The sequence below is a fragment of the Panthera onca genome, chromosome C1, assembly GCF_046562875.1.
Source record: "Panthera onca isolate mPanOnc1 chromosome C1, mPanOnc1 haplotype 2, whole genome shotgun sequence".
NCBI classification, from domain to species: Eukaryota; Metazoa; Chordata; class Mammalia; order Carnivora; family Felidae; genus Panthera; species Panthera onca.
Genome location: NC_138346.1, coordinates 34917068 through 34939818, shown reverse-complemented (window position 1 = coordinate 34939818; position 22751 = coordinate 34917068). Strand labels below are relative to the sequence as shown.

General features: G+C 34.5%; 1 protein-coding gene and 1 pseudogene across 8 annotated transcripts in view; one reads left to right on the top strand and one right to left on the bottom strand.

Annotated features, from left to right (window-relative positions):
• The window catches only part of HYCC2 (hyccin PI4KA lipid kinase complex subunit 2), a 90943-nt gene that overhangs the window by 33515 nt on the left and 34677 nt on the right, over nucleotides 1-22751 (bottom strand). For 7 of the 8 annotated variants that reach the window (XM_078451027.1, XM_078451029.1, XM_060622905.2 and 4 more), the window contains 5 exons: nucleotides 13283-13366; nucleotides 11985-12086; nucleotides 7374-7553; nucleotides 4135-4215; nucleotides 2113-2228 (listed from right to left, as the gene is read on the bottom strand). In XM_078451027.1, the coding sequence (XP_078307153.1) occupies nucleotides 2113-2228; nucleotides 4135-4215; nucleotides 7374-7553; nucleotides 11985-12086; nucleotides 13283-13333 (530 nt within the window). In that variant the 5' untranslated portion in view covers nucleotides 13334-13366. Of the gene's footprint in view, nucleotides 1-2112; nucleotides 2229-4134; nucleotides 4216-7373; nucleotides 7554-11184; nucleotides 11241-11984; nucleotides 12089-13282; nucleotides 13367-22751 lie in introns of those variants that run through there. The other variant, XM_060622909.3, reaches the window with a different exon arrangement.
• On the top strand, nucleotides 13419-13944 carry LOC132671048 (small ribosomal subunit protein eS27-like pseudogene; annotated as a pseudogene).

Below are 22751 nucleotides of genomic sequence, written 5' to 3'. Positions count from 1 at the left end.
CCCCACATTACTTCAACTTTTCTTTTTCTACCTAAAGCATTGGTCTAGGAGCAGGGCTGCAAGTGCAGGTGCCAGAAGCAGAGGATTTCTAAGCAAGAAACTATAACTGTATCTTCAAAATTCCCAAGAGCCTGATGGGGTGGGTTGTGCCATCATCTCATCTGGCAAAACTGGGCTGACACTGAGTACAGATGTATCACCTAGTGTCAAGAGCCCACTAGGTCTGTACCTAGGTACATCTACCTATAGGGATGGGAGTGGACTGAGGGGAGGCACACGCTAGGCTAATATTGCTGCCAGCAATCTGGACCAGCACAGTGGCCAAACTTAACATCCCTTCTAAAGTAGAAAAGTTTGGGTACAAATGGAGACAGGTCAGAGTGTTTAGTTGAGATAAAGGAATTAATAAATGGATTATGCAATGAGAGAAATTCAATATTACACTGCCACCATGAGAGGTTAAAAGCAAGAGACGACACTGTCTCTTGGTACATCAGATTCTTGAAACGGTGAAACCATATGTTGGTGAGACCACTCCTGATTTTAGAACCTGATAAAGTCAAACAGAAGCCTGCAAATCTAAGTGGCATTGTTCTGGGAGACATCTTGGTAATATATGAGGATGAACTGCAGTAATAGTTAACTAAGACTCTAGTAATATGCCAGTATCTCTGCCTCTTACTTTTCAGGTCACACCTACTGTCATTCTGTGATATGGTGTAACACTGGCATGGTTGGTAAGGTTATAATACTAATATTGATGTATTGGTAAATTGAGTTAAAGCCTCTTTAGGATGAATGTAAAAAATGACTGGCCTGAGGGAAAAACTGGACTTAGCTAATCATCAACTAATTTCTATGATCAATATTTCTGCTCAAGTTTATCATAAGGTACAAATAGCAGCAGATAGAGTAGAGCAGGATAGAAAATATTCAAACTGGTACAAAAATATGAGTATGTATGTAGTGGCTTTACAGAATAAATCAGTTGTTTCTTCAAATCTATCCCTAATTTATACTGGCTTCTCAAATGTTGGGCTTATTCATAATGATCGCATTGCTATGTGTCTGTCCTATAAATGTGTCTGTCATATTTATGCCCAGATAAACATGATTGTTTTTGTTTAAAAGACTTGGCCGATGGCCAAGGCATAGTCTGTATAGTAAAGAATTTGGCCTTGCCCAAAGAAGTCTAGCCTCCCCGCTAGGAAGCAACCTATGTCATACCTGACAGGAGTGTTTTTGTTTAAGGTGGGGACTGGCCACACTAGAAACAACAACCACCATGTGATTTAGGGTGGGGCTTTGGGTCACACAGCCTCAACCAACCTTGAGGCGGAGATCAACCATGTGAGCAAATAAATCTAATGAGTCATATCTACAATAATGGAGCCCAGTGAAAAGTCTGGACATTGAACTTGACTCTATCCTGTCACACATTGATGCTGGGAGAGGAGGAATGCATCCTTTTTTTTTTTTCTTTTTAGGAGGAAGCATCTTGACTCCATGGATGAGGACAATAGAAACTTTGCATTTGGAACCCTCCTGATTCTATTTTATGCATCTTTCCCTTTGGCTGATTTTCATCTGTTTCCTTTTCTTGTAATAAACCTTAACTGTGAATAAAACAGCTTTCATTCAGTGAGCTCTGAGTCCTTCTAGTGAGTTATCAAACCTAAGAGAGGTTATGGGAACCCTCCCAAACTTGCAGTTAGTGTCAGAAGTAAGGGAAGTCTTGGGGACTATGCATTCAGTTTGCCTAACTTCAGGAAGGTAGGTACTCTATTAACCCATTCTGCATTGAAGAAAGCAAGGTATAGAGAATAAATAGACTGCGTGAGAGGGAGACCTTTTAACATATAGTGCTAGAACACAAACCTTGGTTTGGCTGACTTTATGCCCACACTTTTAGTTTTTATTTTGCTTTACACAAGATGACTACACACAGTACCATGCATTAGATGGATAGGTATTTCACTACTATAATGTATTTCACTAGTATGACATTTTAAACCTTTTGCTTCTTCTCTCACCAAACTTGAACCAAAGTAATTAGAGTTAACTATTAAGCATAAATTAATAATTATTACTATCTACAGTTTTGACCATTACCGGTTTTGTGCAGTGAATGTTTCCCTCTGAGGATGAAGATCACTATAAACAACCCTGATGAGATCATGCTGACACAATGCCCCTTCTGTCAAAGCCATGGATCCAATTGTTGAGGGCTACAAAAATAAGGTAAAGTATGAGACTGTGTCTTTAAAATGAAGTAAAAATCTGTATCATATAAGGACATTTAGCTTTGTTTTAGCAGAAGGCAGTTTAAGACCATTTCTCTTATTTAAAACCTTTTGCATTTTTCAATTGCATACATTCTACAGCTCTTTTTGGAAATTATATATAATACATAAAACTAAAAATATACTGCTTTGTTTTTGGAAGATTATGGAATGAATCTACATTTAGAACACAGAATAAGAAAAGTTGCCAGAGGGGTGCCTGGAGCTCAGTCAGTTAAGTGCCTGACTCTGCTCATGCTCGCCCTCTCGCTCGCTCTCTCTCTCCCAAAAGAAAAAAAAAAGTTGCTGGAAAGACTAAAGGTTATAAAAACATCAATTTTATTTTTAAAATTAAAAAAATTTTTTTTCAGATTCATCAATTTTAATTTATTTGTATTCCAGAACACAAAGCAGGCTTGAGACTTCACTGTACATTTAAATTCTGCAGTTTGTCTAATTTCAGGTAGGTAGATACTTTCACTAATCCCATTCTACAATGAAGAAAACAAGGTGCATGGGTTAAATAGGTGATGAGGATCAAGGAGTACACTTGTCATGATGAGCACTAGATGAAGTAATGGAATTGTTGAAATCACTATAGTGTATACCTGAAACTAATATAACACTATATGTTAACTGTAATTAAAATAAAAACTTAAAGGTACAGAGAGTTATAAACAATATTTAAGACTATAATCAAATGTCTCTTTACTAGTGACACGATTGATTAGATGTTCCTAAAGTTAGAAGCATCCATTCATAAATGTTTCACTATCCTCTATTTTATTTTGTAACATGATACACAGAACTTAATTAAAATCTAATTAAGATTATATTCTCAGAAATATTTTATGCTAAAACAAGTCTTGGCTAAATAAGAGGCATTCTATTTCCAATACACAATGAAGTCCCACGGGAATTAATTAAGAAAATAAATAGCAGCATGGAGTTGTGAAACAAGAGGATACTGTTTACTGATAAGAAAATGGAAAATAATTTTTGGACTACTGGTAAAGTTTCTTTAAGTGCTTTCCTTATAACTTTATACACCAAAGGCCACTATAGACCTGAAGCTTGATTCATAGAATATATCCTTAAATAAAGCAGGCAGAAGGATTTCAGCTTAACAGCAGCCTTCTACCTATTATGATTATCAGGGTTCTCACATTGTTCAAATAAATATAAGCAAAACTCAAAAGTGTGCTGTTAATGAATAGACACAGTGCATCAGTTATAGACTCCTTTAAATGGAAATAATTGGTATTAATATCCTTTTAAGTAGACAGTTTCCTAAAAAATAATAAAAAAATCAATCTAACACAGATTTCTAATGAATATGGAAGACTTCAAAAAATTAAAGAATATTTTTAAAAATTCATAAAAGACTAATAAAAAAGTGAAAATGATAGTGGTATAAGAATGAAAAAGAAATAAATAAGAACTAGAGGAAATTTTCCATTAATTACTTTCTGCCTCTCTTGATAACAGCATAGCTTTACACCACTAACAGGCACCTACTGTTAAGAAGTAAATCAATAAAGATGTGTTAGTGTTTATCTCTGGTGAAAAATTGACTTTGATCTCTTATTCAATATAATTTTTTATAAAAATTTTTTTCATGTTTATTTTGAGAGGAAGAGAAAGTGTGAGCGGGAGAGGGGCAGAGAGGAGAGAGAGAATCCCCAGCAGGCTCTGTGCAGTGCAGAGCCTAACGAGGGGCTCTATCTCACAGACCATGAGATCATGATCTGAGCAAAAATCAAGAGTTGGACACTTAACTGACTGAGCCATCCAGGCACCCCATCTTACTCAGAGTAATTTTAAATAATTCTACCTTTCCAATCTTACTTACCTCATGGTATATTGAAGGCTTGGATAAGGAAGGGATAGTAAAAGACAGAACTTTATTGTTTCCATCTTTATCAGCAATTTCCTATAGTTAAAAAATACATACAAAGATAAATAATCACAGGGCTATAAGAAAAAAATTCTTAATTTACCAATATATCATTGACAACTGAGGAAGAGTTTTAGAAATAGCAATATACAAAAAATATTACTATCCTAGTGTATCTTTTCTAACCTATTAGCAAATTACACAGTTTAGTAGTTGAGTTACCCTCTGAGAGATATGCAGCACAATACTGCAACTAAATCAAATGCAATGTGACAGCAAAGACATAAAGCAGGCACACAAATCATCTTTCATGTTAAATTTACAGATAGGACAGGGAGATTATAAGCAATTAGATCTGAGTCAAACAGATTATATGTTTTAGCCAAGAAATACTTATTAAATAAGAAAAAACACATTATTCTAACACAGAATGAATCCTGACTAAAAAAACCTGTTACAATTATTCAGCAAAAGACTAATGACCCAATTTAAGCTACATATTAACATAATGAATATTAGTCCAAGTGATTAAAAATAGATTCATATTTAAGTAATTTTTACTGAATTGCAAGAAAATTGTTTTCTTTTAAAAGCACTTTATCTTTCAATGAAAAGGACAATGGTGTCCTTCATTTCTAGTCTCTGGTACCTCTGGTGGTCTACAGGTATCAACAAAAATCTGCCTATAGACACTAGCATATAGAGGGGTGAAATGCTCCTCCATTACCACTCCTTTCCTCTACTGCCTCATTTGGTCTATGTTTCTTTTACATATCAATTAATTTTAATTAATTAATTTTACATATTAATCCACATTAATATATTCATAATTAGCATAAAATCCAGAGAGAGAAGGCTGCCCCCTTAGTAGACCTAGAAGAAAGGTCGGAGACAGACTGAGAGTTACACAGCACAAATGGAAGAAACAACAACAATAACTATCATCAACAAAACAAAAACCCAAAAGAACTTCTCTGTAGGGCTCATTTCTGAGTTTAATATGTCACAGGAGAGTACCAATTATATGTGAACATTGGCCTTACCTCTAATTTTGGCAGGAAAATGGGTTTAAAAATTCCTTGGAGAGATCATTTAACTATTTTGTAGTCAAACTAGTTATTACCACATTCAGGCCAGTATGCCTCAGAGAAAGTCTACGGTAAGACGGATGGACCTAATTTAAGTTAGGCAATACGAGTTTAATTTTTATTCCTAAATTTCAAATTAAGCCAAATAACTTTTATTTATATTTGTGTGTTCTTGAAGAAGGATGTTCTACAGTTTGTTTAAGCTGAGGGCAATATAAAACTCCCTCTGAGGCTATGTGAAACAAGAGAGAAGTTCTCGAGAGGGAAAGTGAAAAAAAGAAAATAAATATATAAAAGAAACCCTAGGTGGTAAGAAAAATTGAGAGCCACAGAGAAGAAAGAACACAGACAGTAAATGAATTAGAAGAAGACAGAAGCATGGGTTACATTCTGATATATAACTGACCATTTACTTTGTAAGTACACTATTTTTAAGATGCTAAAAGATAATTAAACCATAGCACCAATAAGCACTGTTAAGAACTTGTCAGCATCCTGCTTAAAAATACTTTGCTTCATTTGTCCCACTACTGAATTTTATTACGTTAAAAAAATGAGTAAAAAGATAGCTTAATTTTCAACATAATTGAAAATACCAAATTCAATTATTTTTTTTTAATTTTTTTTTAACGTTTATTTATTTTTGAGACAGAGAGAGACAAAGCATGAGCGGGGGAGGGGCAGAGAGAGAGGGAGACACAGAATCGGAAGCAGGCTCCAGGCTCTGAGCCATCAGCCCTGAGCCCGACGCGGGGCTCGAACTCACGGACCACGAGATCGTGACCTGAGCTGAAGTCGGATGCTCAACCGACTGAGCCACCCAGGCGCCCCACCAAATTCAATTATTAAATCAACATACATCTACTAAGTGCCTGTGCTAAGTACTAGAGGAGAGAGTAATATATGAAACAAATTTCCTGCTTTAAAAGAAAAAACAATCAGGCAAGTTGGCAAATTAGAGAATTTTATACCTAGACCAGCTTTTCATATAAAAAAACCTCTCCCTTAATACTACTTGATACTGCTACTACTATTAATGACATTTATTAAACACTTCAGGTAGTATGTGGATTCTCCTAATTGTTTTTTTGTTTTTAAGATTTTATTTTTAAGCAATCTCTAAACCCAATGTGGGGCTCAAACTCACAACCCCAAGATCAAGAGTTGTATGCTCTACCAACTGAAACAGCCAGGCACGCCTCTCCTAATTGTTTTTAATCCTGTTAACAATGTTTTATTTTTGTTTTACAGATGAAGCAACTGAAGTCAAGATATTAAGTAACCTGACCAAATTTAAAACAGCAAACAAATGGCAGGGCCTAGTTTTAAATAAAATACAAATGATTCCAAAGGCCATACTCCTTTCTTCAGATATATGTTCCAGGGATAGAAATGTTTTCTAATGATCTTTTAAGGGATAATACTTTGAGGGTTGAACATTGGTATAGAAAAATATTTATTTACAGTGAAACTCAATGTTTTGTGAGGTACTTTACCCTTGTTGGGATGACCACTGGGTGTTATATGTAAGTGATGAATCACTAAAGCCTACTCCTGATATCATTATTACACTATATATTAACTAACTTGGATTTAAATTTGAAAAATTAATATGGAAAAAAAAATTTATTATGTGGAGTGCTTGTTTACAATGAATACTAAATACAAAGGATATCTTCAAAGAGCAGGAATTTCAATACCAAAGTCCTAACTGGACACTGTGGGGAAAAAAACCCCAGAATAATGTTTAAGATACTTAAGAATTTCTTAGAAGAATTTCTAACAATACAGTGTCAAGTATATATTTTATCAAATGATTATTCAAAATAAATTTCAAAAATTTTAAATGGAGCACATTCATAAACATTGGTCAAATAAAGTAATTTAAAGATAAGTCACAAAATATTAACAATGCTATCAATTATAATATTTTCACCTATTTTATAAAATGCATTATTGGCAATTACTTATTAAGCCTCTCATAAATTCAAATAAATTACTCAGTAGACCTTTCAATTTATTTTTTTAATAAATATTCTTTAAGTATTACTTCAGAAAATTTTTACAAAATACTTAAAGTTTCCCAAACTATCTTTTTCAACTTACCAAATTGTAAATTCCTAACAGAAGTGCTTCAATGCAACCATTACTCTGTCTGTCTCGGCTAACTGTAAGCCGTAAATAAACCCACATTAATTCCGGCAAGAACTGCAGTGTGAACCTCTTAAGTCGAACTTCAGAGCTACGATAGAGCTCAAACAGCTGGTGGCAGACAGGCTCCAGAAGCTAAAAGGAAAATAAAGTACATTAGCTATTTCTATTCATTTGCTGTAACTGTGTTTTTTTTAAAGCACATATACTTGTGTAATATTTAAAAAATAAATTTTCAGTATTAATTTTTGCATATTTTGAATCAATGTGTCCCAAACCTTAATCTCTACTTATGCACAGAGACTATATATTAAACTGACCAATTTACTAACTATAAGTATTTTGTGCCCATATAATATCAACTTATTTTTCAATACACTGATCCGTTAAATTTGTTAGATAATTATTTAACCAATGTACTACATTTATATTAAGTTTCCTTTTCTATTATTATCAGCCCTTACTATCCTCCACTTTAAAAAGTTTCTATTGAAAGAAAATAACTTCAAATGCTCTTGTTGGAAATAAACTTTAAATCTCAACTTAGATTATGATTTAAATAAAATTATATACTACTCAGTAGACAAAGGGATTTTGCAATATATAATAATTGGATATCCAAAATGTTAGCTAATATTTTACATACATACAAGTAAAACAAATGAATTACTTTTATGTTTTAAGACTGACCTAAATTCTACTAATTATATTTAAAGATTTTGAAAATATAGGAATAGCTTTTTTAGTGTTAAATTTTTCATATGATATCACACAATAGGACTTATGAAGATCTTTTTCACCTTGAAAACTAAAGAAAATGAGCAGGTTAAATAAATCTCTCCCTTTTTCCTAATCATGTACTGCCAATCTAAAACGGTTTTGTTCAAATAACTATAGACTACACAAAACTGGGTATGATTTTAAAATGCAAATAACACATTGACAAGAAACTATAAAAAATGTCTAAATTAAAATTTAATACTAGCTTTAAAATGAATCATTCAGTATTTATATGCTACCTTCTTTTCTGAATGATTAAATAATGCATATACATTTGGAAATCTGTTTGAATGAAGTTATATAGGTCTGTAATAACCTAACCGTCTAGAATAAGTCACTACTTTCAAGATTGCAAATCAAAAATCAACAAACCCAATGTTAACTGTACAGTTAATATATTTAGATGAGCTAAGCTTAGCTCTTAGGGAATGACTTTAAAGCTAAAAAAGTTCACACACATGTACACCCTCGTGTCTAGTAACTACTAGGCCCATTATGTGAAATCACTGTCATAATATTTACAATCTTCAAAAAATTTCAATTCTCCCCTTAAACAGAAGTCTAGACTAGTCAGACAATTTGCTCAAAGTCACAGAAGTTAGTGGTGGAGGAAGACACTTAAAATTCAGGTCTTCGAACACCAAGTTGATGCTTCCACTATCCCACATTTCTTATACTAGAATGAAGGTTGAGAGTAGGAGGTGAGGATTATTTAACTACAAATAGTATATTCCGTGTAGTGTCAATAATGAAGTAATAAATTTCTGAAAATAGTCAACTGCTGGTATCTTTTTAAAGTACTGACAAAAAAGCTCTTTTGGGGAATTAAAGATTGCTGCTCTCATAAGTGTATTTATTAAAAATATATATCTATGTTTTAAATCTATTTTTCTCTTTAGTCAAAGACTCCAGAATTGCTGTCTCTCAATTTTATTTGCCATGGTACAATTATGATTCGTTTCTGTTATAAAGACCTTAACTTCCCTTCCTCAGTAGCAAGAACCACAATGGCATGTAAAAGACTACATTTTAACTAAGCATAGCAAAGAAATACAGAGTTGTCAAAATTTTTACTCTGCTTTTTTTAAAAATGGGGAGGAGGAGGAGTTTGGTCAGAAATCAATGATGAAGGAATGAGGAGGGATAACTGCAGGAGCAATCTTTGAGGTGGCCAGAGAAGATGTGATCCAGGCCTAAGTACAAGAGACACTTTGATACCACCTGAGACACTTCATCCACTGAACAGCAGAAAAGGCAAAAGAATGTAGGTGGAAAAGCTGGTAGAGTGGTAGATAGGAAGGGGAAAATATGAGAGTTCCCAATTATCTTCTTCTTTTTTAAGGACACAGAAAGCAAGCTGGAGATGAGGAAAAGGAGGGTAAGAGTATGAGGAAAGAGAAGGTGTAAAATGCAGTGGGACAGTGTACCAAGAAAGTAAAGCAAGAATGCAAGGCAGTATTATGTGACCTTGAGCCTTTTAGTCCTGCATTTAAAGTGGAGAAAGTCAACAAAACTGTGTTCTGCAAGTATGTTCTGCTGCTCAGGTACAGGCCTGAAGAAGATGGATGGCTGGATTTTTTCCAGTGTTGAGATTTTCCCCCAAAGAAAAAGAACTAATGAATGGAATGAGAAGCAAAGGAGCTAAGAATGTTTGCAAGGAAATGACCTATGAAAATTTAGCTGGGTAAAGAGAGAAGTGAGCCATGTGAAGGAAGAAGGAAAGGGAATCAAATCATGAAAAAGTGATAGGGTTAACATAACGATTAGATGGAGGTCTTCCTGAAGGGGAAGAACTGCAAGAGTGACTAGAGGATCTGGAACAAAGGCAATGAGGAAAATTAAGCAATATGTTTGGTGTGGAAACCTCTAGAACAAAGGAAATGAGGAAAATTAAGCAATAAGTTTGGTGTAGAGAATAAAATTTCAGCTGCAGTACAGGTTGGCCATGATATGTAATACTAAACTAGGAAATACACTTTCTTAAGAACTTTTAAGGTCTTTAAAGCAAAACTGTAAGATCACCATAAGCTTCAATTAATATTATATGTGGCATGTGACGATTTTCTGAAATAATTTCCTGTTAACTAAGTAAAACAGTTACGTTTCAGAATACAATAAAATCAGGACTAAAAGGGGCCTCCTTCTATAACTGAAATCCAGAATTAGTTTGAGATTCTATAGAGCTCTACATTCTGCTTTTCTGAAATATGACCACATGGTTAGAACCTTATAACCTGACAGGAGAAAAGATGGAAAGACAGCTCTCCTCTGGCAACTGGTTGATTATAATGACTACTGTTGAGCTTTTATCTCTCAAGCTGTAATTTTCCAATTCTACCCATGATAAGGTCTCATACATTATTATGAAGTATTACAATATAAAGTAATGTGAATAAGTTTTTTTAATGTCAGAGCTTCTAAAGTATAAAAAAGGAAACCAATCCTTTTTATATACTTGTGAGTGTTAATGAAAATGATAGCATTTTAGAATCTCATTTTGTGTTTCACTATTCTTCTAATCAATATTTACTAAGTGTTCATTATGTACATGATAATATAGTAGATTCTAGGGAAGTAACAAATACAGACTATATGACCACTGCTCATGAAGAGCTTACAATGTAAAGAGAAAGCATAAAACAAATTTTAATAAGCAAAGCTTAAATGTTAAGACAGTGCAAAACAAGGGGTAGGAAATAACACACATTCATTATTCAAACAGAATTTTGAAAACTCCTAACCAAAAAGGATATGAATATATATACATTACTACACCTAAAGTTATAAAACATAAATACACAGCAAGAGAAAAAGAAGCAAATGAATCCTGCAATTGCTGCTATAAATAGCAACAGATGCAAGCCTAACTGAGAGCCAATCCAAGTTTAGGAGATAGTAAAGAAAGAGGTCAATAAAGCAAGCTTTTAGTGGTAGGACAAAAATTAAGATGCACTTTAAATTAAGCTGCTGGTTAGGAGATGATTACCTGAACTTCTTCAAACTCACTCCAGTACACAGCAGAGGCACTCTTGGAGGCTGTATCTGGGAAGATAAGAAGCTACTTTCCTGTGTGTTCCTTTCATTTTCATTTTAAAGCATACATGAATCCAGTGGTGATAAAACTATATGTCATACTATTGTGTTAATGGAAAGATAATGTGTGTATTTTGCATAAATTAACATATAGATTCAACAGCTGAATTTTGTTTTCCTTCTTCTATCACAAAGCTGAATAACAGGAAACTCTTACTCTAAGTTTACTGATCTTAACTATTTAGGCTAAATAGTGCTTTCTCCAATCATTTTCAAGCTAAATTTACTAGCAGCATCATTTCATGTTACCAGTTTGAGTTCACTGATCAGAGTAATACATACACTTCCACACTGTCAATAAAATAACAGCAAACATACTTAAAATTAAAAAAAGCTGAATCAGTGTAAGGCTAACATTTGGATTCTAGAAAAGGAAACATCCCAAACAGAAACAGAGAAAAGTTTCAAATAAATAAGTAATCTATTGAGATGATGGTCACTCAGATCAAGACTCAAAACATACAGTCCTCAACAGGAACAAATCTGTCAAAACATTTAAAAATATAAAGAGGGAAGGGAAAGGGAAAGGGAAAGCCAAAGCAACTATCAGAATGAAAAACAGTAGAAAGTTTTCCAGTTCCATAAGAAGGATTTTAAAAAAGAGGAGGGAAAACTACAAAACTTACATATGTGTTTCAGTACACATATTTCACTTTACTATGTTGAAATTATTTTTCTTATAAGCTTTCCTACCTCATTATTCGAATCTTGAATAACTTTATAGAGGGCTGGGACCAGTGTTTTTTTCCGGTGTAAAGTTGCTGCATAATTGGTGATCTGAGTGTCAGGTAACGCCTAAAAGAAACATCAAAGGAAATCAAAAGCAAACTTAATATTTGGGAAGTCAGGAAATATATTTTACCTCAGTTTCTCTTGAAAAGATTTATGATAGAGTCAATTAAGAAAAGTAAAGATAATTAATACAAGAAATATCATTAGAGTTAATAAGACAAATTGTTAGGATGTTATAGTGTACAGTTCTTCTAACTAGTCAACCATGAAAAATTATTAGAAATCACATGTACCAAGATTTGCTGAAAAGGGTCACTTTAAACTAACCTACTCTAGGGGTGCTTGGGTGGCTCAGTCAGTTAAGCATCCGACTTCAGCTCAGATCATGATCTCACAGTCTGGGAGTTCGAGCCCCACGTCGGGCTCTGTGCTGACAGCTCAGAGACTGAAGCCTGCTTTGGATTCTGTGTCTCCTTCTCTCTCTGCCCCTCCCCTACTCATGCTCTGTCTCTCTCTGTCTCAAAAATAAATAAAAACACTAAAACAACAACAACAACAATAAAAAAACTAACCTAGTCTAAAAAAAAAATAAGTATAGAATACACACACACACACACACACACACACACACACACACACATAATAAGTTTTATTTATTTTGGGGGAGGGAAAGAGGGCAGGGAGAGGGGGAGAGAGAATCCCGAGCAGGCTCTGCGCCCTCAGTGCAGAGCCTGATGTGGGGCTCAAACTCACAAACTGTGAGATCATGACCTGAGCTGAAATAAAGAGTTGGATGCTTAACCGACTGAACCACACAGGCGCCCCTAGAATATATTTTTATTCTTGCGTTTTATACTTATGAAACATTTATTTCTATTAGTGTTCAGAAGTTATATAGTTTTAAATAAAATCAATGAATGATTTTTAATTACAGGAAATAAAAATATAAGACACAAATCCTATGTCTGTGCCTTATTAAAGCTTGGAAGCTTCCCCTTTTTTATTAAATATATTTAAAAATGGATATATCCCCTCATCAATCCTAACAACTATTTTTATTTTTCCATATTACCTTCTAGCCATTATTCACCTTAGTGCCTTTTTAAAGAGTTACAATTACAGAAACACATTATTTCATATTTTGCCATTTCCACTTCATATCATAACATTTGTTTCGGTTTCTCCAGAGCACATATTCACTGTTTGAATTATGGACATATAGAATCATATGATACATTCCTATCACCAATCCAATTTACCTTGAATTCTGATAACCATTCTTCCACAACACCACGTTCAGATCCCAGCATCTTCTTCTAACTTCTAGTCCTTTTTTTTTATCTCTGAAAGAAAAAAAGCACCAAACTTGAAGATGGCATCATGTACTTAAAGAAACTACCAAAGGTAAAGGATGTGCACCTTTCACTAACAGAAAAACTAACCTTGTATATATTTTAGATAAGAAGGCTTACTTCTAGACTAGAGCTCAATTAAAACAAAACTTATTTTTAAGAAATAAATTCTATTTTCAGGGATATATTTGAAACTTCTTTTCCTAATACTTTTATATTTTCCCCAAGAAATATATTTCAAAGTGGCAAAAACAAGTTTATACTTTCTCACAAGAACATGCCCCTTGTGAAGGACCTCCTCCACCTGTCCTGGAAGAGAAGAGGAAGTACAAGAAGAAACACCTGGTGCAGAGCCCCAACTCCTACTTCATGGACGTGAAGTGCCCAGGATGCTACAAAATCAACACCATCTTTAGCCATGCACAAATGGTTGTTTTGTGTGTTGGCTGTTCCACTGTCCTCTGCCAGCCTACAGGAGGAAAAGCAAGGCTTATAGAAGGATGCTCCTTCAGACAGAAGCCCTTAAAGCACCCAGACTCAAGATGAGTAAGAAACTATTCCAATAAACAGATTTGGGATAAAACAAAACCAAAACCAAAAAACAAGTTTACTGAGTAAAATCAAACTGCACATTACCCAAGACAAATGAATAGTCTATGCTTAGAGCTTCTGCCAAATATACAATTGGAATTAAGTTACATTTCATACAACAAACCATGTGACAGATTATAAATGACAAATATAGAAAAGCTAGAAATCAAGGGTCATATATTCAGCACACTGATTATAAATGTTTATACAAATAAGGGCTTTAAAGAAGGTAGATTTATATTTTTTCTATAATGGAAAAATATCCAAGTAGAAAAAGCAAGTTGTACAATTATGTGAACTATAATTCCATTAAAAAACTAAATAAAATGTGAAAAAAGCCTGGACGAATATATCCACTAAACTTTTAAGTGTTTACCTCTGAGGTAAGGAATACTGAGGATATTCTAATTATGTGTAACTCTTGAGTTACAGAAAAAAATTAAAACAGCCTATATTATTTTTAAAGTGAGAAAGACAATGAAAAGGTCTTGGATTTTAATTTAATTTAAAGGCTCAAAAAGTAAGAGCTAGGGGCACCTCGGTGGCTTAGTAGGTTAAGCGTCCAACTTCGGGAGAGGTCATGATCTCACAGTTTGTTAGTTCAAGCCCTGCATAGGGCTCTTTGCTGTCTGCCCAGAGCCTGCTTTGGATCTTCTGTCTCTGCCTCTCTGCCCCTTCCCTGCTCACACTCTGTCTCTCTTTCAAAAATAAATAAGCACTGAAAAAAAGAAAAAAGTTAAGAACTGGAAAAAATAAAGAACTTCTCTGAGGGGAGAATAATGTCTTCAAAGCAACTGAAATAAGTTTCTTTTTTTTTTTTTTAACGTTTATTTATTTTTGAGACAGAGAGAGACAAAGCATGAACGGGAGAGGGTCAGAGAGAGGGAGACACAGAATCTGAAACAGGCTCCAGGCTCTGAGCTGTCAGCACAGAGCCCGACGCGGGGCTCGAACTCACGGACCGCGAGATCATGACCTGAGCCGAAGTTGGCCGCTTAACCGACTGAGCCACCCAGGCGCCCCTGAAATAAGTTTCTTTATTAAAAGATAGTATTTCCTAAAAGTGTGTCAAATTTCACACTAAATTTGTCCCTGTAAAAAGGAATCAGATTTTCTAATTCTCCCCCTTCAATTCCAAAAGGACTTTTTAATGTCTCTCTATAATGCACTATATCAAGTACGATGTAAGGAAGGAGTATGAAGAGGAGTAAGACATTCCCCTTATTTTCAAATAGCAAATGCTGTTAAGATAGACTGATGAATTTAGTCAAATAAATTTCTAGAGAAAAAAGATAGTAGGAAAACCTAACAGATTAAAAAAATCAATAACCAACATATGAATCTTTCTTGGACTCCGATTCAAACAATTAAAAAGTGTATGATACAACTGGAGAAAGCAGAACACGACTGGTTATTTGATGATATAAAATTAAGGAATTATCATAGGTTATTTTTATATTTGATAACTATTATAGTTAGGTTGGGTTTTTTTTGTTTTTTGTTTTAATACTGCTTGTTTCTTAAAGTTACATACTGAAATATTTACTGGTGAAATGTGTCAGAGACTTGCTTTAAAATAATCAGGGCAGGGGCACCTGGGTGGCTCAGTCAGTTGATTGCCCAACTCTTGATTTCAGCTCAGTCATGGTCCCAGGGTCGTGGGATTGAGCGCCACATCAGGCTCGGTGCTGAGTATGGAGTCCACTTGGGATCTTTCTCTCTCCCTCTGCCCCTCTCCCCCTGCTTGCGCTAGCACTCTCTCTCTCTCTCTCTCAAAAATAAAAATAAATAAATAAATAGTCAATCAATCAATCAATCAGGACAGGAGCAGGAGCAGTCAAAGAAGGAAAACTAATTAGGTATAGATGAAATATGACTGGCTATGAATTAATAACCATTCAAGCTGAATAACTGGTATATATGTTTTATTACACTAATGTCATTACTTTATTATAAGTTTGAAATGTTCCATAATAAAATTTCAGAAAAAAAGGATTAATAAACACTACATAAAAAGATAAACACAATACCCATACATACACAATTCTGCAAATAATTTCTGGGAGTTCAGATCAACTAAAGCTCATTAATAGACATGGACACTCAAGTTACAAACTCTTGCTGAAGAAATAAGACTCTTAAAACATAACTTCACAGGGGAGCCTGGGTGGCTCAGTCGGCTAAGCATCCGACTCTTGGTTTCAGCTCAGGTCATGATCGCCAGTCTGTGAGCTTGAGCCTCACAGTGGGATCTGTGCTGCTTGGAACTCTTGGTCTCTCGCTCTCTGTCCGTCCCCCATTTTTGCTGCCCCCCCTCCTCGCTTGCTCTTTCTCAAAATAAATAAAAATTACACTATCAACAATAGCCAAAGTATGGAAAGAGCCCAAATGTCCATCGATGGATGAATGGATAAAGAAGATGTGGTGTATATATATAATGGAGTATTACTCGACAATCAAAAAGAATGAAATCTTGCCATTTGCAACTACATGGATGGAACTGGAGGGTATTTTGCTAAGTGAAATTAGTCAGAGAAAGACAAAAATCATACGACTTCACTCATATGAGGACTTTAAGAGACAAAACAGATGAACATAAAGGAAGGGGAACAAAATAATATAAAAACAGGGAGGGGGACAAAACCGAAGAGACTCATAAATATGGAAAACAAAATGAGGGTTACTGGAGGGGTTGTAGGAGAGGGATGGGCTAAATGGGTAAGGGGCACTAAGGAATCTACTCCTGAAATCATCATTGCACTATAAGCTAATTTGGATGTAAATTAAAAAAAATAAAAAACTAAAATAAATGAGGTCTAAAATAATTAATTTAAAAAAAAACCTTCATAAAATATAGCACAGCCATACATCCAAATGACAATGGCCTTCAAAGAAGTAATTTTGTGAGGTTCCCACATTTATTATGATGATTGTTCAAATCAATGTCAGAATTCCCTTTTTTCCTTTTAAACAACAGTTAAATGGTACTACCTTTTGAAACCTCGTTCTTCACCTAAAAATGGATTCCATGACAGGGCTATGATTAATGTACCTCTGACTCTACATAAATTATACCTCAATAAAAAATGTTTATGAACAATTGTCTAAATACCCTAAGGTAGTTGCCTCTGAAAGCTGCTCAGAACTCCAGGAGACGACTTTAAAGCAAAGGCAGGATTTAGTCAGAAATTCATTGATCCATTCCATAAGTATTTCTTAAACACAAATGACAGCCATTATGCTAGGAGCTGGTAAGACAATGATAAAACCAGATGGAAAGTCACTATAATGAAGCATTTATCTAGTACAGAAAACTAAATGCATTTTTGCAAAGAGATGAAGAATAAGAAGTCATGACACACAAAAGCATAATAAAAGGAACCTAACATTGATGAGGGAATCAAAGAAGACTTCTCTAAGGCAACAGTTAAGGTGAGATAACAAAGATCAGTAGAATTAAAGAATTAGGAAAAGAGCATTCTCGAAAGAGGGAACAGCCTATATAATGGCCCTGTGGCAAGAAGAAAACACAGGAAATCTGAAAGAAGATCCAAGTGACCAAAAAGCAAGGGACAAACGTTGAGGGTGTAGAAAGGTAGGCATGGCCCAGATGGTATAAATAGGAATTTACAGTCTGCCTTAAGCGTAGAAAGTGACTAAGGATTTTAGGCAGATGTATTATAAGATTCAAGGTTTGAAAAGCTCACCTGGCTACAATGCAGAGAGAGGACTGTATCCTTTTCACATCTAGCTACAAATTTCCCAATAGTATGAAGACTAAAGAAATTTCAGTCTTGCCACAGCATTTGCTCTGAGAATTCCTACCAAGTCTCTGGAAACTAAAATACCTGAACAGCTACTGAGAATAAAAATGTTTTGGGGGAGCCTGGGTGGCTCAGTCAGTTGAGTGACCAACTTCAGCTCAGGCCATGATCTCATGGTTTGTGAGTTCGAGCCCCACGTCGGGCTCTGTGCTGACAGGTCAGAGCCTGGAGCCTGCTTCTGATTCTGTGTCTCCCTCTCTCTCTGCCCCTCCCCCACTCATGCTCTGTCTCTCTCTGTCTCAGAAATAAATAAACATTAAAAAAAAATTTTAAAGAAATGTTTTTGACTTACAAAGTACCTGAAAAATAAGTAAGCTAGGTTACATTTTTTTTTTTTTTTTTAAATAGGCTTCACGCCCAGCCTGGAGCCCAACACAGGGCTTGAGCTCACAATCCTGAAATCAAGACCTGAACTGAGATTAAGTCAGACGCTTAACCAACTGAGCCACCCAGGTGGCCCAGGTTACATTTTTATTAAGCTTCAAATAAAGTATATTAAAACAAAACCTACATTAGTTTCTTAGGAAATAATTTAAGTATAAATTCTAACATCTTCATCTCCCTTTAGTATTTCCTTTCCTCAAGTCTCTTATGAAGATATAAACAAAAGGGGCTGCTTTGTTAATATAATTTATAGCATCTTCTTCCTACCACTTTATCATTTCTAATGAGCTCAATGGAGCACAAGATTAAGAAGAAAAACAGAATTTTACATCCTCTTTGAAGAGTACTCCAGAAAAGAAGGTAAATACTTCTGATATATTTATTACCACGTAAGGAAGAAAAGCATAATTTCATTGTAGTGGTGACACCAAGGACTGATTTCCAATAAACAAATTGTAACTTAAAAAAACTCCTGTATCTCTATTGCCGGATTCCAACTGATTTTAATTTTTTATTTCCTGGAAAATTAAAAAGCGATTTCTGCCCTGCATATCAACTGCTATCTTTATAATTTTACAAATATATTTAGCTACAAATATGAATTAATGGTTGATAGTCAATTATTAAATAATGTTCAAATATTATAAATAGTATATGTATGTAAAAAAAAAAAAAAAAAAAAGGAAATCCCAACTATCCCACCCATGAAGATTAAACAGAGTCAACCATCTGGTATTTATTTTTCTTTCAAATATATATTTATGTATATGCATGTTTATATATAAGTGCATGTATATAGTTTATAGTCACATGTTCATCAGATGTAGTTTTCTACAATATGCTTTTTTCAGTTGCTAAAAATACAGAAGACCTATAGATCTCATTCTTTTTAACAGCCATAGAGCAATTAAGCCCAAAACTTACCATTTAATAGTTTACTGATAAACACATAGGTTGTTTTCAATTTTCCTATATTACAAAAAAAAAAAAAAAATGCTGCAATGAACATCTTCATACTTATTTATGTATTTTCTGTTCTTTTCTGTAGTATCACTTGTAAAAACTGGATTTGAAATTTTAAGGTCACAGGATATAAATATTATTGATAGTATATCCAAATATAAACTCTCAAAACCATACTCCATCTTTTTTTTTTAATGTTTATTTTTGAGAAAGAGAGAGAAAGAGACAGGGCTCAAGGAGGAGAAGGGCAGAGAGAGGGAGATACAGAATCCAAAGCAGGTTCCAGGCTCTGAGCTGTCAGAGCAGAGCCCAATGCAGGGCTCGAACTCACATATTGTGAGATCATGACCTGAGCCAAAGTCAGACGTTTAACCAACTGAACCACCCAGGTGCCCCCAATCATGTATTTTTAAAGCACATGACTGTCACATGTACAGAATAATTTCTCCCTACTCTACTTATAAAGCTAATACCTCAGCATGAAAATATCTAAATAAATCTAAATATAAAGGCTTTAACTGTCCTGCATTTATTAATATGATATACATGACTTTTAAAACTAAGATAATAAAAATTAGTATCAACATTCATACCTATTGCCAAAACATTAAAGATTTTATACACAAAATGCTGTGATGTATAAGATACCACGATATATGTTATTATATTTTAAAAATTGCTCTGCTTGTTTAGTTAAGTGTGAATCTTCTAAAATTAGAAATGACATTTATAGTTTAAACAATCTGGAAGTTACTTTAGAATGTGATATGAGATTAAGATCTAACAAATGTTTTTCTCCTGACAGCTCTAAATTGTTCTAATATATTTTATGTCCAGTTTTTCCTCAGTTACTTGAAATGCTATTTTTGTCACATACAAAAAGTCTTACATACATTTGGAACTATTTCTGAGCTACTTTCCCATTAATTTTGCACCAGGACTATAATGTTTTAATTACTGTAGCTTAGTAAAAAATATTCCAAGTCCCTTCTTGTATAGAGATTCTTTTTCCTAAAAATGTGTTTATTATTGCCTGCTTCCTTCTTCCACAGGAATATTAGAATTATATTGATAAGTTTCTTTCCTACACTCCATTCTCATAGGAGTTTACAAATTAATTCCAAATCACATCTCCACAACATTGAGTTAACCCATACAGAAGCATGGCATTGCTCTTTATTAAAAATCCTCTTCTATACATCTTAATATAAATTTTATTTTTTCTTCATGTAGGTCAACACATTTCCAATTAAGTTGATTCCTGTATGGTTTATATTATCTTGTGACGCTGGTTCTTTTTCATTATTATTTTTTTAAGTTTATTTATTTAGAGAGAGCTAGGGATGGGCAGAGAGAGAGAGAGAGAGAGAGAGAGAGAGAGAGAATCCCAAGCAGTCTCTGCAATGTCAGCGCAGAACCCAATGCAGGGCTCAATCCTAAAAACCATGAGATTGCGATCTGCACCGAAATCAAGACTTGGATCCTTGACTGACTGAGTCACCCAGCAGCCCCTTCACTGTGTTTTCTAACTAGCTATTGTTACACAAAAATAAACTTTAAAAAGTCAAAATGAGCAACTTAAAAAAATTTTTTTTAATGTTTATTCATTTTTGAGAGGCAGAGAGAGACACGGCATGAGCCGGGAAGGGGCAGAGAGAGAGGGAGACACAGAATCTGAAGCAGCCTCCAGGCTCTGAGTTGTCAACACAGATCCTGATATGGGGCTCAAAACCACGAACCTTGAGATCATAACCTGAGCTGAAGTCAGACACTCAACCGACTGACCACTCAGGTGCCCCCAAAATGAAGAAGTTTTTAACATAAATATTTAAAATATAAAAATGGTTTAAATCCAGGTTTTATGTTTTAGGAAAAATTTATAAACTAGTAAGTTATGTTTTTGCTAACTACAAGGGATTAGAAGATTTTTTAAATGTATGCTACTGCTTTATAGAAAAGGGCAAGGACAAGCAACTAAAATTAATATTTTTTTCCAATTCTCTACAAAGAACATCAACTGCTTTTAAAATAAAAAAGAAACCCAAATATTATTTTCAAAAAAATCCCACAAATCTTTTTATCTGTATATATTGCATCAGAATCCCTATTTGATATAGAGCCTGGAATACTTATTTTAAAAAGCTCCCCAAGTAATCCTTCAGAAAAAAAAAGAGAAAGTCTCACATTCAGGTTAAATTCATTATTTTAAATTCCTATCTAATCTCTTCTATAACAACAAATTTGTTTATCAAATCACTTTAGTTTCTACCAATACTATTTTTTTTTTCTACCAATACTATTTTTAAAATGACTGCAAGGTAATACTTTTTTTCTTTAACATTTTTTTTTTCTTAGTGTTTATTTATTTTTGAGACAGAGAGAGACAGAGCATGAATGGGGGAGGGGCAGAGAGCGAGGGAGACATAGAATAAGAAGCAGGCTCCAGGCTCTGAGCTGTCAGCACAGAACCCGACATGGGGCTTGAACTCACGAACCCGCAAAATCATGACCTGAGCCAAAGTCGGACGCCTAACCCATTGAGCCACCCAAGAGTCCACGTAATACTTTTAAATACAGAAATACAGTGGTGTTAATAATTAAAACCAAAAACCACCACATTTCTTCAACTCTACAATACTACTAATTTTAAGACTGTAATTTGTTCAGTAACAAATTTAAGTAGAAAATAAGAAACAAACCTTTATTAAAATGAAAAAATGTTTAACTAAAGGACAAAAACATAAGCTTATCCATATAATCACATATGACTTTTTAAATTATCCTTTATGCTGGGGTGCCTGGGTGGCTCAGTCGGTTGAGCATCTGACTTCGGCTCAGGTCATGATCTCTTAGTTGATGAGTTCGAGCCCTGCATCAGGCTCTGTGCTGACAGCTCAGAGTCTGGACCCGGCTTCAGATTCTGTGTCTCCCTCTCTCTCTGCCCCTCCCCTGCTCATTCTCTGTCTCAAAAATAAATAAACATTAAAAAAAAATTTTAATTATGCTTTATGCTTCTGGACATCTTTGTTCTACTAGCCATAAGGCACACTCTCCCAGCCCTCTCTTTATGTCTGGATTAGACTCAGTTCAAATGTCACTTCCTCAGAGAAGCTCCCTCTACTTAAATTGGCTCCCCAAGTTCCTCTTCCTTCCATCCCCTATCATTCTGTCCGTTTCCTTCATAGCAGTTAGCAAAATCATAATTATCTTATTTGTTTACTTATTATTGTCTGTCTTTCCCACTAGAATCCGTACTTCACAGAGACGTGTGAGGCACATAACAGGTACTCAAACATCTATTGATTTAGTTACTTATCTCATGAACTCAATTATTTAGCACCTGCAGTAATGACAGTTTTATTTTTGGCCATAATAAAACCTGAGATTTCTGCCTGCTTTTTCCATGTGATTAAGCTTAATAATTTTATTTTTCCAAATTAAATATGGTTGGAAGTTGATAGCTTCTTTAAAAAGCACCCAGAAACGTTTGACAGGTAGATATTCTCCCAAATGCATCAAACAGGAATATCAACCTTGTCCAGGTTTGAAATTAGAGACCGAGGGATCTGGCAAATTTTCTCTGAATTAATTGGCACATGTCAGGCAATCTTCGG